Source organism: Lithobates pipiens, unplaced genomic scaffold, assembly GCF_037356315.1.
Source record: "Lithobates pipiens isolate NorthernLeopardFrog02 unplaced genomic scaffold, aLitPip1_a1.2 Scaffold_19, whole genome shotgun sequence".
Taxonomy (NCBI): Eukaryota; Metazoa; Chordata; class Amphibia; order Anura; family Ranidae; genus Lithobates; species Lithobates pipiens.
This window is the reverse complement of record NW_027507764.1, coordinates 534,729,534-534,748,473: the sequence shown is the minus strand read 5'-3', so window position 1 is coordinate 534,748,473 and position 18,940 is coordinate 534,729,534. Positions and strand designations below refer to the sequence as shown.

At 43.4% G+C, this 18,940-nt stretch overlaps 1 protein-coding gene across 7 annotated transcripts in view; it reads right to left on the bottom strand.

Moving 5' to 3' along the window:
* Positions 1–18,940, bottom strand: part of LOC143997550 (catenin delta-1-like) — a 575,442-nt gene that overhangs the window by 76,777 nt on the left and 479,725 nt on the right. For all 7 annotated transcript variants that reach the window (XM_077493212.1, XM_077493213.1, XM_077493214.1 and 4 more), the window contains one exon: positions 11,070–11,148. In XM_077493212.1, coding sequence (XP_077349338.1) covers positions 11,070–11,148 — 79 coding nt within the window. The remainder of the gene's footprint in view (positions 1–11,069; positions 11,149–18,940) is intronic.

Genomic DNA, 18,940 nt, shown 5'->3' with positions numbered 1-18,940 from the left:
GCTGGGTATGGCAGGGTATCACTGAGTATGGCTGGGTATGGCAGGGTATCACCGAGTATGGCTGGGTATGGCAGGGTATCACAGAGTATGGCTGGGTATGGCAGAGTATTGGCAGGGTATTGCACGCTATTGCAGATTATTGCAGAGTATTGGCAGGGCATTGCAGAGAATTGGCAAGGCATTGCTGGGTATTTCAGAGTATTGGCAGGGCATTGCAGAGTATTGGCAGGGCATTGCAGAGTATTGGCAGGGAACTGCAGAGTATTGGCAGGGAACTGCAGAGTATTGGCAGGGAACTGCAGAGTATTGGCAGGGAACTGCAGAGTATTGGCAGGGAACTGCAGAGTATTGGCAGGGAACTGCAGAGTATTGGCAGGGAACTGCAGAGTATTGGCAGGGAACTGCAGAGTATTGGCAGGGAACTGCAGAGTATTGGCAGGGAACTGCAGAGCATTGGCAGGGAACTGCAGAGCATTGGCAGGGAACTGCAGAGCATTGGCAGGGAACTGCAGAGCATTGGCAGGGAACTGCAGAGCATTGGCAGTGAATTGCAGAGCATTGGCAGTGAATTAGAGCATTGGCAGGGAATTGCAGAGCATTGGCAGGGGATTGGCAGGTGAGCAGTGCTGTGGGCACTGCAAATTCAGCCCACAGCGCTACTGACACTGATCTCTCCCCTCTCACCTGTACTGATCGGTACAGAGAGGGGAGGGAGGAACAGGCATCATAACATGACGCTGGTTTGTTTACAAGTGATCACTCCGGAGCGTTGACGTGGTAAACGGCCACGATGAGCGTGGTGGTCACGGATGCTCTCGAGTGCGCGCCCCAGGGGGGCACGCGAGAGTGGAATTCTGGGAGGATGTTATAGTACGTTCTCTTAGAGTTAAGCAACCGCCCTGTAGACGTCATTCAGCTATGGGGTGGTTGTTAAGTGGTTAAAAATGAAATGAAAAAGCAAAATAAATAATGATTAAAAAAAGTACCCCTGTCCCCCCTGCTCTTGCGCAAAGGCAAACTCAAGCGTTGGTCTGGCGTCATATGTAAACAACAATTGCACCATGCATGTGAGGTATCACCGCGAAGGTCAGAATGAGGGCAGTAATTTTAGCAGTATACCTTCTCTGTAAATCGAATGTGGTAACCTGTAAAGGCTTTTAAAATTGTATGTAGTCTGTCGCGACTGCGCGTTTGTGCACAATTTGAAAGCATGTCGTCTTTGGTATCCATGTACTCGGCCTAAGATCACCTTTTTTATTTCATCAAAAAATTGGGCAATATAGTGTGTTTTAGTGCAATAAAATTAGAAAAAGTGCATTTTTACCCAATAAATGCGATTGAAAAATCGCTGCGCAAATACTGTGTGGAAAAAAAAATCCTACACCCACCATTTTAATCTGTAGGTCCTTTGCTTTAAAAAAATATATATAATGTTTGGGGGTTCAGTGTAATTTTCTTGGAAAAAATAACAAAAATGTTTTCATGTAAAAAAAAAGTGTCAGAAGGGCTCTGTCTTCAAGTGGTTAGAAGAGTGGGTGATGTGTGACATAAGCTTCTAAATGTTGTGCATAAAATGCCAGGACAGTTCAAACCCCCCCAAAGGACCCCATTTTGGAAAGTAGACACCCCAAGCTATTTGCTGAGAGGCATGTCGTGTCCATGGAATATTTTATATTTTCACACAAGTTGCGGGAAAAAGAAAAATGTATTTATTTTTTTGCACAAAGTTGTTACTAAATGATATATTGCTCAAACATGCCATGGGCATATGTGGAATTACACCCCTAAATACATTCTGTTGCTTCTCCAGAGTATGGGGATACCACATGTGAGACTTTTTGTGAGCCTAGCCGTGTACGGGACCCCAAAATCCAAACACCGCCTTCAGGCTTTCTAAGGGCCGGTTCACACTGCAGGCGAGGCGAGGCGACTCCGACTTGCCTCGCCGCGACCTGCAGCGGCCTCGGCGGCGACTTGCAAATGACTTCTGTATAGAAGTCAATGCAAGTCGCCCCGAGGTCGCCCAAAAGTAGTACAGGAACCTTTTTTCTGAGTCGGAGCGACTCGAGTCGCTCCTCTCAGAACGGTTCCATTGTACAGAACGGGGGCGACTTGCGAGAGCGAGGCGTGTCGCCTCGCATCGCCCGCTGTGTGAACCGGCTCTAAGGGTGTAAATATTTTATTTCACTCCTCAATGCCAATCCCATTTTCGGAGGCCATGGAATGCCCAGATGGCACAAACCCCCCAAATTACCCCATTTTGTAAAGTAGACATCCCAAGCTATTTGCTGAGAGGTATGGTGAGTATTTTGCAGATCTCGCTTTTTGTCACAAAGTATTGAAATTAGAAAAAAAAAAAAATATTGTTTTTTTTTTTTTACTTTCTTCATTTTCCTAAACAAACGAGAGCTGTAAAATACTCACCATGACTCTCAGCAAATAGCTTGGGGTGTCTACTTTCCAAAATGGGGTCATTTGGGGGAGTTTTGTGCCATCTTGGCATTTTATGGCCTTCGAAACTGTGATAGGTAGTGAGTGAGTGAAATCAAACATTTGCGCCCTTCACATGTGGTATCCCCATACTCAGGAAAAGCAGCAAAATGTATTTTGGGGTGCAATTCCACATATAACCATAGCATGTGTGAGCGATCTATCATTTAGTGACAACTTTTTGTAAAAAATAGGATTTTTAAAACAGTTTACCTGTAAAATCCTTTTCTTTGATGTAAATCAGGGGACACAGAGCAATAGTAATAACTATGTGGGTCATATCGGCATATCAAGGCGTGAACTTCCCCCATATAACGCCTCCCATTACTGGGAGTCCTCAGTTTTGTAGCCAAGCAATCAAAGTGTATAAGAAGGGAGGGACCTCTGTGTCCCCTGGTGTACATTAAAGAAAAGGATTTAACAGGTAAGCTGTTTTAAAAATCCTATTTCTTTTCTTACATCAGGGGACACAGAGCCATAGTAATAACTATGTGGGATGTCCCATAGCAATGGCAACTGAATTGGGGAGACAGAATCAAGAAAACAGGACGTCAGAGGACTCATACAGCAGTATATACTGTGCCCAAATGCAATCACCTCATTACCTTTAATATAGATTTGAAAAAAATCGGATAAATGTCTGAACCAAAGACCAATGTTGCGTCTTACAGATCTGAGCCATAGAGGCCCGATGATGCATCACCCAAGAGGCACTAATCGCCCTGGATGAATGTGCTCTTAATATGAGAAGGAAGAATTTTCTTCTTTAAGCTGAAGCTTGATCACTTGACAAATCCATTTGGAAAATAGTGGATCCTGACACTGCCTGTCCATTTCTTGGACCCTCTGAGAGGTCGCCCTTAGATTCTGATCGCTCTTACTACATCAAGAGACTGTAGTGCTTTCTCTTCCCCAGATTAAGGCTTCTGGGGAGAAAGGAGGAAGAATAATATCTTGGTTTGAATGAAAACCTGTTACCACTTTTGGTAAGACTTCAGGATAAGGACATCAAACCACCTCTTCCTTATGCATGATGAAATATGGCTCTTACAAGACAGTTCCAATACTCTTCTAGCAGAAGAAATGGCAAGCAAAAAAGATTATCTTTCTTGTCAAAGAACCAAGAGAATCTCTCGTAAGGTTCAAATTGCTGATTTAACAAAGCCGACAAGACCAATTTTAAATCCTAAGGATTTAGAGGTGACTTGATAGGGGGAATAAACAGTGTTAACCCCTGAATAAGCTACGTACCAAGAGTGGGAAGCAAGAGGCTGTAGGAAAAGACATCGACACGGCCTGGATCTGGCTCTTGATAAAAGTCAAGGCCAGCTTCATTTCAGATCCCATATGTAGGAATCCTGCCTATTGACATACTTCCTGGGGTGCCAACCCCTGGATCCATACCAAGAAACCTATGCATTCTAGATTCTATAGTAAGTAATTCTGGAAGCCGGCTTCCTGGCATTAGTCAAAGTAGACACTACTGAAGGAGATCACCCACGATCTTTTATAGAGTGGGATTCAACAGTCAAACCTGTTAAACTCCTTGTCCATAAAATAGGATGAAATACCGGACCCTGTACAAGAAGGTCTGGCTATAATGTCAGAGTACAAAGGACTTCAACTGTCCTCTTTATGATCTCGATAAAGTAAGATCTTCTGGGACCCGCTGGGGCCACCAGAATCGCCTCCTTCTGTTCCTGCTTAATCCTGCGGAGAAGGCGCGCAAGTAGCAGAGCTGGAGGAAATACATAGATCAGTGAGAACTGATCCCCTGGGAAGACCAATGCGTCTGTTCCGCCTGCTAGCGGACCCCTTGTTTGACATAAATTTGTTGATTTTATTAATTAATCTGGATACGAATGGGTCCATGTCCAGAGTACCCCATCTGACATATTGCTAGGAAGATGTCGGGGTGAAGAGATCATTCTCCCGGAAATAATTGTTTGCGTCTCAAGTAGTATGCCTGAAATATTAAAATTGCCAATAGGCAAGGAGTGTTGTGTTCTGCTAAAGCTAGAACATTATTTACCTCTTTTTGGGCTGCACGACTTCTTCTCGTGCCTCCCCTGATGATCGATGTAAGCCACCACCGTGGCTCTGTCAGACTGAATCCTGTCAGGAGAGTCCCGTAATCTGACCACCAAGATTCTATGGCCAGATGTACTGCCTGAAACTTCCAACAAAGTTGATAGGCAAGGTCCTCTAAACTGGACCATCCCCCCCGGACAGAATCTTCTTCCAGGGCTGCTCCCTAGCCTAGAAGGCTGGCATCTGTTAACACCTTGCAGGATAAAGATTTGCCCATCTGCTGGATAACCAATTTAGGCTCTGACCTAAAGCGTACTGGATACAAAGAAGGCCTGAATCCTCTTTATTCCAGACCGACAGGATGGTGTCTTGAAGCAGTCTTTGAATAAAACTGTGCGTAAGGGACAGCCCTGAAGGAGACCACCATTTCCCTTAAAAATTTCCTGCAGTCGAATGAAAGAAATTTTCCTTTATCTTGATAAGTTGAATTAGTCCTACAAGGGAAAGGATTCACGTCTGGGGCAAGAATATCTTCTTCCGTATGGTATCTATAACTGGCCCCCAAGCAACCCCCTTGATGGTTTTGAGGAGAATCTTCCTAGGCTGAGAATCCAACCTAGAGATTTTAGCTATCTACAGCTGAGATCAGACTCTGGTTTTAGACCTGACACTGAATGATCTATTCAAAGTAGATGTTCTAATAGGCTAGGACTGCTATGCCTTGAGCCTTTAACCTGGCTAAAGGAGGTGCCAGAATCTTTCAGAACATTCGTAGTGCTGTGGCTAAACCGAATGGTAGTGCCACAATTTATAAAAATAATTTTATATTGCCAACCACAGAGATTTCTGGTAAGCGGGAAACTTTGGCACATGGAGATATGCAACTCCCCTCCTTGCAGGATGGACACAGCTGATCGAATTATGAAAAGATCGGATGTTTAACCACTTAAGCCCCGGACCAATTGTCAGCCTAAGGACCAGAGGTCTTTTTACAATTTCGCACTGCACTGCTTTAACTGGTAATTGCGCGGTCATTCAATGTTGTACCCAAACTAAATTTGCGTCCTTTTCTTCCCACAAATAGAGCTTTCTTTTGACGGTATTTGATTGCCTCTGCGATTTTTATTTTTTACGATATAAAAGGAAAAAGACTGAAAATTTTGAAAAAAAAAAAAGATATTTTCTACTTTTTGTTATATGAAAAATTGAATAAACTAAATGGTAGTCATACATTTAGGCTAAAATGTATTCAGCCACATGTCTTTAGTAAAAAAAATGTCAACAAGCGTATATTTATTGGTTTGCGCAAAAGTTATAGCGTCTACAAACTAGAGTACATTTTCTGGAATTTACACAGCTTTTAATTTATGACTGCCTATCTCATTTCTTGAGGTGCTAAAATGGCAGGGCAGTACAACCCCCCCCCCCCCCCAAATGACCCCATTTTGGAAAGTAGACACCCTAAGGAAATTGCTGAGGGGCATGTTGAGCCCATTGAATATTTTTTTTGTCCCAAGTGATTGAATGACACAAAAAAAAAAAAAGTTTACAAAAAGTTGTCACTAAATGATACATTACTCACACATGCCATAGTTATATGTGGAATTGCACCCCAAAATATATTCTGCTGCTTCTCCTGAGTACGGGGATACCACATATGTGGGACTTTTCGGGAGTCTAGCCGCGTACGGCACCCCGAAAATCAATAAGTGCCTTCAGGATTTCTAAGGGTGCACATTTTTGATTTCACTCCTCACTACCTATCACAGTTTCGAAGGCCATAAAATGCCAAAATAGCACAAACCCCCCCCCCCCCCCCCAAATGACCCCATTTTGGAAAGTAGACACCCCAAGCTATTTACTGAGAGGCATGTTGAGTCCATTAAATATTTTATATTTTGCTACAAGTTGCGGGAATATTACAAACTTTTTTTTTTTTTTTGCACAAAGTTGTCACTAAATGATATATTGCTCACACATGCTATGGGCATAAGTGAAATTACACCCCAAAATAAACTAGCCGCGTACGGGACCCCGAAACCAAGCACCGCCTTCAGGATTTAAATATAAAACGCTACCAAAAAAAAAAACTGTTTGCGATCGCAGGGATCAGGCCTGACTCTGTGAACGCTGCAGTTATGTGTTTAGTGTTTTGTAAGTGACAGTGATCGATCGATACTGCACTTGGGGGTGGGCTGGGCGGAGGGGCAAAACGCAGGTGCTAGCAGGTATCTGGGCTGATCCCGCTAACAATGCGTTTTTTTGGAACCCTAAACTGCTGGGGACGCTAGTATAGATCTGATCAGATCAGATATTGATCTGTTCAGATACTATAACCCTACGGGAGGTGTATGCTTTGCGCGTGGGTGTTAGCGGTACTGGCACTAACCTAGCGCTGCCTGGGGCGACGCAGACCCTGACACCTAATTGATATCACCCACCGGGTGATCAGGGGGTTAAACCTTTATTGTGTAATAAATGGTGGGTGACCTGATACTATAAAAAGTAAACTAACCAGAGTCACCCGTAACACTTATACGGTGATCACTGGTGAAAGGGTAAACTAGAGGCAATCAGGAGGTTAAAATCTTTATTAGGTAGTATATGGGGGTTCCTGACGCTATATAAAAACCTGACGGGGAACCTAAATAACTAACTGACTAACCAGCGTCACCAGTGACACTTATACGGTGATCACTGGTGAAAGGGTAAACTAGAGGCAATCAGGGGGTTAAAATCTTTATTAGGTAGTATATGGGGGTACCTAACGCTATAAAAACCTGACGGGGAACCTAAATAATTAAATAACTAACTGGCTATCCAGCATCACCAGTCAGCGCTCTTTGAGGAGACAGACACTCTTGCATAAAGACTGCCGCATCAGCAGCCCCAAGGACCCCACAGGCAGCACCCAAACAGGACCCAATCCCCGGACCCTCAGATCGAAAGCCGACTGGGCCATCCGGGCTCTTGAAACTCTAGATGTAACCTAGAGAAAAAAAAAACACAGAAATCACTCTGCTCTTAACATTATTCCTGGCAGACTTTGAGAATCGCATGACCTTTCCCCTCACTCAAACGAGTGGGGGCGCTCCTTCATGAGAAGGCCTTAGCATTCTGCTTCATGGGCTTTCTGCCCCAAGATCCTGGTGCTGCCCCTGTCGAGACCGCCTAAAGGCAGATACCCCAGGCATTAGGAGAGGCTGCATGATTAAAGGAGAACTGTTTGAATCTCCTTTATTGGTAAAGAGAGCTTTACCCCTTTTGGATGTACTTATTCACTCTAAATAGTCGTACCCCAGGAAGAGAGACTGGCTAAGGGTCTTCACCTGGTGCTTCGGCTGATCAATATGTCAGCCATGGACCTCTGCAAAAATGCACTAGTCCAAGTATAAGCCATAGGGCTTAAACGATTGAGTCCTTCATAGTATCTGTGAGACACAGTGCGTCAAAAACACCAGCCCCTTTCCGGGCCTGCTGATCAGGCAGAACTTTCAGGTATCTCACACCTGTTCCTTAACCCCTTGGAGTCCACCTTCCAATGCATTGGCGTGACTCAAAATGTGCTCCACCACAATAGTGGAGCAGACATTAAAAGGTTAATGGACTGAGCTACTCCAATTGCAGCCAGAACTGCAAAAGACATCTGGTCTTTTAGACCCCTTTCACACCAGAGCATTTTGCAGGCGCTATAGCGTTAGAAATAGCGCCTGCAATCCGCCCTAAAGAAGCTGCACCATTGTGTGCAGTGTGAAAGCCCCGAGGGCTTTCACACTACAGCAGTGCTCTGGCAGGACGTCAGAAAAAAGTCCTGCCAGCAGCTTCTTTGGAGCGGTGAAGGAGCGGTGTGTTTACCGCTCCTCCACCACTGCTCCCTATTTAAATCAATGGTGCCGCGCTATTGCCGGCGGTTTTAACCCTTTCGCGGCCGCTAGCGGGGGTAAAAGCGCCCCGCTAGCGGCCGAAATGCGCCGCAAATCCGGCGGTAAAACGACGCTAAAAATAGCGGCGTTTTACCGCCGACGCTATCAGCGGTGTGGTGTGAAAGGGGTCTAAAAGGAAAATCCAACCTTAACTTGCTGGATCCTTTAATATCAGCCTTCACAGTAGGCTCCGAGACCTTGAAAGGAAACCTTCAGGAACAGGGGTACACTCAGGTAATCCCGCAATCCTGGACCTGCGAGAAGACCCTGCCAGTAAACTTATTGGCCTTACTACCAAAACGTACTGGATCCCAGGGCCCAGCTTTAAAAGCATTCGCAAGTAAAACCTTGTGTCTTCGTATGAAAAGGACCGGGTACCATTAATTTAGTCCATTACGGAGACGTCAGAACGGATCCGGTCAGGATGGCTGGCTCTCAAAGGATTACTGCCCGTGGAGCTCAGTACACACATCCTTACACATGCCCAACACCCTAGACACTGGCAAAAAAGTAATGGGAGGGGTTATATGGGGGAAGTTCACGCCTTAAGGGGTGTGCCAGTGTCCAGCATCTGATATGCTGATATAACCCACAGTTATTACTATGGTTCTGTGTCCCCTGATGTAAGAAAACAAACTTTTTTGTCATCATTCAAAAAAAAGAAAAAGAAAAACTTCAGTGGGCTCAACATGCCTTTCAGCAAATAGCTTGGGGTGTCTAATTTCCAAAATGGGGTCCCGCACGCCGCTAGACTCCAAAAAAGTGCCACACATGTGGTATCCCCGTACTCAGGAGAAGCAGCAGAATCTATTTTGGGGTGTAATTTCACATATGCCCATGGCATGTGTGAGCAACTTTGTGCAAAAAAAAAAGTTTGTAATATTGTAATAAATAACTTGTGCCAAAATATTAAATATTTCATGGACTCAACATGCCTCTAAGCAAATAGCTTGGGGAGTCTACTTTGCAAAATGGGGTCATTTGGGGGAGTTTTGTGCTATTTTGGCATTTTACGACCTTCAAAACTGTGATAGGTAGCGAGGAGTGAAATCAAAAATTTGCACCCTTAGAAATCCTGAAGACGGTGATTGGTTTTCGGAGTGCCGTACACAGCTAGGCTCCCAAAAAGTCCCACACTTGTGGTATCCCCGTACCCTGGAGAAGCAGCAAAATGTATTTTGGGGTGCAATTCCACATATTCCAATAGATCATTTAGTGACAACTTTTTGTAAACATTTTTTTTTTGGTCAATCACTTGGGACAAAAAAAAAAAAAAAAAAAAAAAAATTCAATGGGCACAACATGCCTCTCAGCAATTTCCTTGGAGTGTCTACTTTCGAAAATGGGGTCATGGGGGGGGGGGTTGGTTGTACTGCCCTGCCATTTTAGCACCTCAAGAAATGAGATAGGCAGTCATAAATTAAAAGCTGTGTAAATTCCAGAAAATGTACTCTAGTTTGTAGACGCTATAACTTTTGCGCAAACCAACAAATATACACTTATTGACATTTTTTTTTACTAAAGACATGTGGCTGAATACATTTCGGCCTAAATGTATGACTAAAATTGAGTTTATTATTAGATTTTTCTTGTAACAAAAATAAAATCTTTTTTTTTTTCCTTCAAAATTTTCAGTCTTTTTCCGTTTATATCGCAAAAAAAAAAAAATTGCAGAGGCAATCAAATACCATGAAAAGAAAGCTCTATTTGACGGAAAAAAAGGACGCAAATTTCGTTTGGGTACAACATTGCATGACCGCGCAATTATCAGTTAAAGCAGTGCAGTGCGAAATTGTAAAAAGACTTCTGGTCCTTAGGCTGACCATTGGTCCGGGGCTGAAGTGGTTAAAAACCGTAAGCACTAACATCCAAAACGATCGTCAATACATTTCTTAACAGCTGCGGCTCAAGCCAGCCAGCCAATGCGTGGTGACGTCAAGAACTGTAGTGCCACCTGACGCATCTCCCCATACAAGGCAACGGCCAGAGATGTGTTCCTTTTTGATCTCTACAACTTGATATCCAACAACTCTGGTAAGCAGTGCTGATTGTTTTTCATCAAGAGAACAACAGAGCGATCCTTTGAATGTCCTTCAAACACTATTTCCACTGATTGAAGCACTTTATGAACTATGTTATCACCTTACCCTAAGCATATGGTTTTATTATTTTTGGTGCTGATCCCTTTTCTTTTAAGGAAGTTATATTATATTATTTGATTGTGCACCTTATCTGTTACACAGAGCCCCATTCTGACAGGGGACAACATGGAGATCTTCTGTTCCTAGTAATCAGGAACAGCGGTCTTTGTGTTCTTACCGCCAGCACCACACAGTAAGAAAGCACAAACAGGGAACACATTTAACCCTTTCACCCTGATGTTAACTCCTTCCCTGCCAGTGTTATTTATACAGCGATCGGTGCATTTTTTTTTGTTTTGTTTTTTAGCACTGACCACTATATTGATGTCACTGTTCCCCAAAAAGCGTCACTTAGGGTCAGATTTTTGCGCCACAATGTCGGAGTCCTGCTAAAAATCGCTGATCGCCAACATTACCAGTAAAAAAAAGGGAAGTGGTTAAAAGGAAAAATGAACAAAAGTTCATATGATTTTAAAACACTTACCAGTTTTCTGGCTGCGGTCGATGAGAGGGAGCGTGCTGTCATCATATGACTGAGGTTGTGGTGTGCCAGCAAGAGACACCTAAAACACAATCATTAACATGCTTTTAGAATTAGAATACTGTATTAAAATTTTCAGCAATTAAGAGTTACAGTACGTTTCTATATTCACTTTGAAAGACAGGAACCAACACAAAAGAGCAAAAAACAGGGGTATCCATGTTGTTCTTCTCACAGGACACACCTTTCTGTCATTTACTTTTACAAAGATGGCTGGTTTATGAAGGTGACATCTGAAAATCTCACTGGCCATCTCTGTAAAAGGTCTCTGTCCAGCTTCTCCAGCGCAGAGGTGGAGAATATGTGAGGAAGAAAGCGTCTTTCTTCCTAATATCAGAACCAGCAGGGTTAAAAATTGATAAAAAAATAAACTACGTATGTTTATATACACAAATAGTATATAATGTTATATATGGTTATACTGGATTGTCTTTTATGCCCCATTCCCATCTGAGCAATGCAGAACCATGGGCAGAATCTCGCAATTCTGGCCACAATTACATATTGCGCTAAAATCAATCACAATACGTAGTACACTTTTGGATGCCATTCATTGTTAATGACACCCCAAATGTGGTTTAAATTCAAAAGTGACAAGTGAGCGCTCAGTGCAAAAACAATACTAATAATCAAGCCACTAGCACTAGAAAGGTGAATATACAATCCTCAGACACAATGTAAAAGACATAACAGTGCAGCGCTAGAAAACCTAAATATGTGAATTTCCAAAGATCAAAAAATAAATAAAAAATAACAAAAACAGTCAACAATTATTAAAAAAATATTGCTTGTGGATAAGCTTGGTGAATCACTTCAAACAGCTCTTTTTCCAGATATAGAACATATCAGGACATATGGTGAAAATAAAACCCACTAAAACTTTGCAGGGAATACCCGCCACCAGTATACACTGCGCTCACCAGAAACTGGTTATAAACCAGCCTTGCATGGGTTATCCCATGTAAAAACAATGGTGCCCAATAGATGCGAGTATCCTCAGTCAGCATCCAGGGGGACATGGAATCAGGAAGTTAATCCATCCGCAATACCTGAAGTGGGGTGAGTACTGTGTGAAAAAAGCTCACCGGGAGCTGAGGAGAAGCTAATGTGGTATAGTATCGGGCTACAAAATTAACACGTCCAAATCAGTGGTCCTCCCACTGAATATGGTGGCGGATGAGACGTCCCACCTGCGCTCCATATTCCCATATAAATGGGAAAGCTCCTCCCTTAAATACCTAGGGGTTTTTCTTACGCCATCATTCCATACCCTATAACAGGCTAATTCCCCCCCCTCTATCAGGCAATTAGGGAACTGATCCACAAATGGAAGGTGCATCACATATCGCTCCTGGGACAGATCACGTCTATTAAAATGGTGATCCTCCCCAAGCTCCTGTATTTGTTTCAGATACTGCCGATCCCTTACGCACATCTACGCACACTTTAGAAGGACCTGTTGAAATTTGTATGGAATTACAAAAAACACCGGGTCCCGAGCTCTGTCATGACGGCCCTACGCTCAGATGGCGGCCTGGCATTCCCCGATTTGGTTCAATACTATCAGGCCGCTCAGCTGCGGGCCATAGTCTCCTGGTTCCCGCAGAGGTCCTATAACAAGTAGTCGGAGATTGAAAAAATCTGTCTATCCCCGGTACACCCGAACAGCTTCCTATGGGGCGCAAGTGTCGAGATAGATCCGGGTCGGCTACTAGGGCCGATTGCCCAGCTCCGCCTGCTCTGGCGGAAGCTTTCCCGCGAGCACAGTCTCCACTCGGAGTTCTCCCCAATGACCTCCTTTCTCTGCAACCCGCAGTTGCAGACCAGCTTGACCCATCAGATGTCCTGGCCCTGGGCCTTGCGTAACCTGTTTCAGCTAGGGCACCTGGTGGACCCTAGAACAAGAAAGTTGTTGACCTTCTCGGAGCTCCAGGCCAAACACGACCTCCCCCGACAGACGTTTTACAGCTACTTACAAATAAGACACTTCACACAAGCCAGGGCCCCCCACCCTCCCCATTCGAGCAGATAATTCTGGAAGGAAGGAATTGCAGAGGGCTGATTTCAGACATTTATTGCATTCTCAACACACACCACTTCCAAACGAGAGGTAAACATTTATATATGAAACGCTGGGAGAGGGAACTGGGTGAGGAGCTCCCCCTTGAGGCTTGGCAGGGGGTGTGGCGTCAGGCGGCCAAGCCATCTCTGTGTATACTGTACAAAGAGAATTCCTACAAAATCCTCTTTTCTGTTATCAGACCCCCGACATACTCCATAAAATATACCCCTCTACCTCAGACCGCTGCTGGCAATGTCTGAGGGAGCGGGGCACCCTGTTCCACATTTACTGGGCCTGCCCTTTGATTGCCCCATACTGGCTCATGACCCGAAGGCTGCTTCAACATTTGACGTGTCGGTACCCCACTACCCTAAATTTTTCTTACTAGGCCTGTCACAACCTCCACTAGCCAGGCCGGGCCGGAAGCTCCTTAGGCATATTCTGACAGCAGCCCGTTGCCTGATAGCCCTTAACTGGAAAAATGTATTGCCCCCATCCATGGAGGCCTTATACTCCAGGATTAAGGATGTCGAACTCATGGAGAGAATGACTGCCAGAGTGAGAGATAGGCTTGAAGAGCATGACCTGGTCTGGGAGAGATGGCGGCTACTGGAGGATTGATGGGGAGCCGGTATGAGTACGGTAATGTAGACCGCTGGCGTTCTATTTCTTTTTGCTTCTTTCTCTCTCTTCTTCTCTTTTTTACTCTCTCTGTTCACAATGTTCATGGTCCTTGCTTTGTTATGAATCAGGCATACGAGCCGGACAGCAAACCTTGGGTGGCCTTTTGGTTGCTAGCACGGATGGCTGACCTACAATGTCTTCCGTCCGGCTGCGCACCCTCGGTCAGATTGCCTAATATTGCTGCACCTCCTAATGCTGTGTTACCTTGAACTGTCTATTTGTACTGGGCCCCTCATATTTTGGGAGCCGTATTGCTGTATGCCTGTACTATTATTTTTGTCATGCGACCACGAAAAATAAATTGTTATTTGAAAAAAAAAAAGTGCCAAAATATGCGTTACAAACTACACCAATATGCATGTTCAAATAACCTGCGCCAAAATGTGAATTGCACAGACCATTTGGTTGGCCAAACACCAAACCACTTTTTGCGATTCGGCGCGGTGTTGCTTTAACTGACAATTGCGCAGTTGTGCGACGTGGCTCCCAAACAAAATGAACGTCCTTTTTTTCACCACAAATAGAGCTTTCTTTTGGTGGTGTTTGATCACCTCTGCTGTTTTATTTTTTGCGCTATTACCAAAAAAAAGTGACAATTTAGAAAAAAAATGTTTTTACTTTTTGCTATAACAGTGGCCATCAACCCTGTCCTCAGGGCTAACAGGCCAGGTTTGCAAGATAACTGAAATACATCACAGGTGATATAATTTGCTGCTCAGTGATTGCAGTATTCTAGTCTGCATCTCCCCAAGGTAATACATAAAACCTGGCCTGTTAGTGGGCCCTGAGGACAGGGTTGATGACCACTGCACTACAATAAATATCCCCAAAAAATATATATAAAAAAAAAACATTTTTCCCTCCTCGGTTTAGGCCAATATGTATTTTTCTACATATTTCTGTAAAAACAAAACAAACAAAAAAACAAAACGCAATAAGCGTATATTGATTGGTTTGTGCAAACGTTATAGCGTCTACAAAATAGGGGATGGTTTTATGATATTTTTGTAAATTGTATGAACAGAACTGTCAGTTCAATGCTCAGAGAACCGGAAACTGTGTTTACACAGACAGCTCCTGATTCTCCGTGCGCCCCAAGCGATCGCGGTAGCCCGGTGGTGATCGGGACCGCCGGGCACTCACATCGGCTCAGTGCGGGTGCCTCCGGCGGCGTGCAAGCACCCCCTTGGTGGCCGTTTATGCTACCGACATAGCATAACGCTGATTCGCGCTGCCGAGCCATGCGGCTGGTCAGCTAGTGGTTAAATAAACCCATGCCAAAATATGCGTTAAGAAAAGAAAAGGGCAATAAAAAAAAAAAAAAAAGAGCCAAAATACATATTTAACCAGTTTCCAACCGCCCACCATAGAAATACTGTGGCAGGGTGGCTTCTCTGTGCCAGGGTCTGTGGCGCACAAGTGTTTTTTCCCAGCGCGCCACTTCTGTGGTGATTAGACACAAAGGGAGCTGATCTGCGGGTACTGTGGGCTCTATGTTCCCTTGTACCTGCCAGAATGGAGGTCTGCCAATGTAAAAAAGGCAGATTGCCGCTGTCAGTAAGGAAGGCATTGATTCTGTGCTCTTGCTAAGAAGAAACATGGATTCATTCCTTCCCCTAAGTAAAAGCATCTGTCACATAGTGAGAAAACACTGGTTAGGCATACAGTTAACCCTTTTATCACTCCTGATGTTTAACAACTTCCCAGCCAGTGTCATTAGTACAGTGACCAGTGCAGAATTTTAGCACTGGTCACTGCAATAGTGTCACTGGTCTCCAAAAAGTGTCAGTGTCTCGACTGTCCGCCGCAATACCATAGGTCCCACTATAAGGTGATAAAGGCTGCCATCACTAGTTAAAAAAAAAAAAAAAAAATTATATATATCTCTCTCTCTCTCTCTATATCCATCTCTCTCTCTCTATATCCATCTCTCTCTCCCTCTCTCTCTATCCATCTCTCTCTCTCTCTCTCTCCCTATCCATCTCTCTCTCTCTATCCATCTCTCTCTCTCTCTCTCTCTCTCTCTCTATCCATCTCTCTCTCTCTCTCTCTATCCATCTCTCTCTCTCTCTATATCCATCTCTCTCTCTCTCTATATATCCATCTCTCTCTCTCTCTATATATCCATCTCTCTCTCTCTCTATATATCCATCTCTCTCTCTCTCTCTCTCTCTCTCTATATCCATCTCTCTCTCTCTCTCTATATATCCATCTCTCTCTCTCTCTATATCCATCTCTCTCTCTCTCTATATCCATCTCTCTCTCTCTCTATATCCATCTCTCTCTCTCTCTCTATATCCATCTCTCTCTCTCTCTCTATATCCATCTCTCTCTCTCTCTATATCCATCTCTCTCTCTCTCTATATCCATCTCTCTCTCTCTCTCTATATCCATCTCTCTCTCTCTCTCTCTATATCCATCTCTCTCTCTCTCTCTCTATATCCATCTCTCTCTCTCTCTCTCTATATCCATCTCTCTCTCTCTCTCTATATCCATCTCTCTCTCTCTCTCTATATCCATCTCTCTCTCTCTCTATATCCATCTCTCTCTCTCTCTCTCTATATCCATCTCTCTCTATATATATATCCATCTCTCTCTCTATATATATCCATCTCTCTCTCTATATATATCCATCTCTCTCTCTATATATATCCATCTCTCTCTCTATATCCATCTCTCTCTCTCTCTATATCCATCTCTCTCTCTCTCTATATCCATCTCTCTCTCTCTCTATATCCATCTCTCTCTCTCTCTATATCCATCTCTCTCTCTCTCTATATCCATCTCTCTCTCTCTCTATATCCATCTCTCTCTCTCTCTATATCCATCTCTCTCTCTCTCTATATCCATCTCTCTCTCTCTCTCTATATCCATCTCTCTATATCCATCTCTCTATATCCATCTCTCTATATCCATCTCTCTATATCCATCTCTCTCTCTCTATATCCATCTCTCTCTCTCTATATCCATCTCTCTCCCTCTATATCCATCTCTCTCCCTCTATATCCATCTCTCTCTCTCTCTATATCCATCTCTCTCCCTCTATATCCATCTCTCTCTCTCTCTATATCCATCTCTCTCTCTCTATATCCATCTCTCTCTCTCTCTCTCTCTATATCCATCTCTCTCTCTATATATCCATCTCTCTCTCTCTCTCTATATATATATCCATCTCTATATATATATATCCATCTCTCTATATATATATCCATCTCTCTCTCTCTATATATATATCCATCTCTCTCTCTCTCTATATATCCATCTCTCTCTCTCTCTCTCTATATCCATCTCTCTCTCTATATCCATCTCTCTCTCTATATATATCCATCTCTCTCTCTCTCTCTATATATATCCATCTCTCTCTCTCTATCCATCTCTCTCTCTCTCTCTATCCATCTCTCTCTCTCTCTCTAGCCATCTCTCTCTCTCTCTCCATCTCTCTCTCTCTCTCTCTATCCATCTCTCTCTCTCTCTCTCTATCCATCTCTCTCTCTCTCTCTATCCATCTCTCTCTCTCTCTCTCTATCCATCTCTCTCTCTCTCTCTCTATCCATCTCTCTCTCTCTCTCTATCCATCTCTCTCTCTCTCTCTCTCTATCCATCTCTCTCTCTCTCTCTCTATCCATCTCTCTCTCTCTCTCTCTCTATCCATCTCTCTCTCTCTATATCCATCTCTCTCTCTCTCTATATCCATCTCTCTCTCTCTATATCCATCTCTCTCTCTCTCTATATCCATCTCTCTCTCTCTCTATATCCATCTCTCTCTCTCTATATCCATCTCTCTCTATATCCATCTCTCTCTCTATATCCATCTCTCTCTCTATATCCATCTCTCTCTCTATATCCATCTCTCTCTCTATATCCATCTCTCTCTCTATATCCATCTCTCTCTCTATATCCATCTCTCTCCCTATATCCATCTCTCTCCCTATATCCATCTCTCTCCCTATATCCATCTCTCTCCCTATATCCATCTCTCTCCCTATATCCATCTCTCTCCATCTCCATATCTCTATATATCTATATCATCGTTTTTAGACGCTATAACTTTTGTGCAAACCAATCAATACATTTCTTGGGATTCTTTTTTGCTAAAAATATGTAGCAGAAAACATATTGGCTTAAATTCAGAAACGCTATTTTTTAAAAAATGTTCTCAAAATTCTGTTTAGAGCGCAAAACAAACAAAAAACGTAGCAGTGTTCAAATACCACCAAAAGATTGCTCTATTTGTGGGACATACATTTAGTTTTGAGAAAGCTTAGCACAACTACGCAATTGCCAGTTAAATTAACGCAGTATCATAATCGAAAAAAATGACCTGATCATGAAGGGGGTAAATCTGCCAGAGCTCAAGTGGTTAAAGAATGTGCCAAAATGTGTTAACCACTTTCCGTCTAGACTTTTTCTGGCACTTTTTGTTTACAAGTTTAAATTTGTATTATTTGCTAGAAAATTACTTATAACCCCCAAACATTATACATGTTTTTTTTTTAGCAGAGACCCTAGGGAATAAAATGGCACAGTATTTGCGCAGCAGTTTAGCAAACGCAATTGTTTGAAAAAAATAAAAAAGAGTTTAATCAATAAAAATAAAATTAAAAATGCAATAGTTACCAATTTTTTTCTATAATGTGAAAGACGATTTTATGCCAAGTAAATAGATACCCAACATGTCACGCTTTAAAATCGTGCACGCTGATGGAATAGCAACAAGCTACGCTACCTAAAAATCTCCATAGGTGATGCTCTATCTGCTTGGGGGAAACTAAGCTACCTTGCGTTGTTTCGCCTTTTGGCCACTAGGGGCGAGCGCCCAGCGGGCACCCGAATCTGTGTGTGTAAACCCACAAACACCAGTTCTTTCAGGGGAGTAGAGACAGATCGTGTGTTCATACCAAGTATGAACACCGATCTTTCTCTCCTCCTAGACCAGTGATGGCAAACCTTGGCACCCCAGGTGTTTTGGAACTACATTTCCCATGATGCTCGGCTACACATCTGGAGTGCCAAGGTTCGCCATCACTGTCCTAGACAGTCTCATCCCCCTACAGATAGAATACACCTA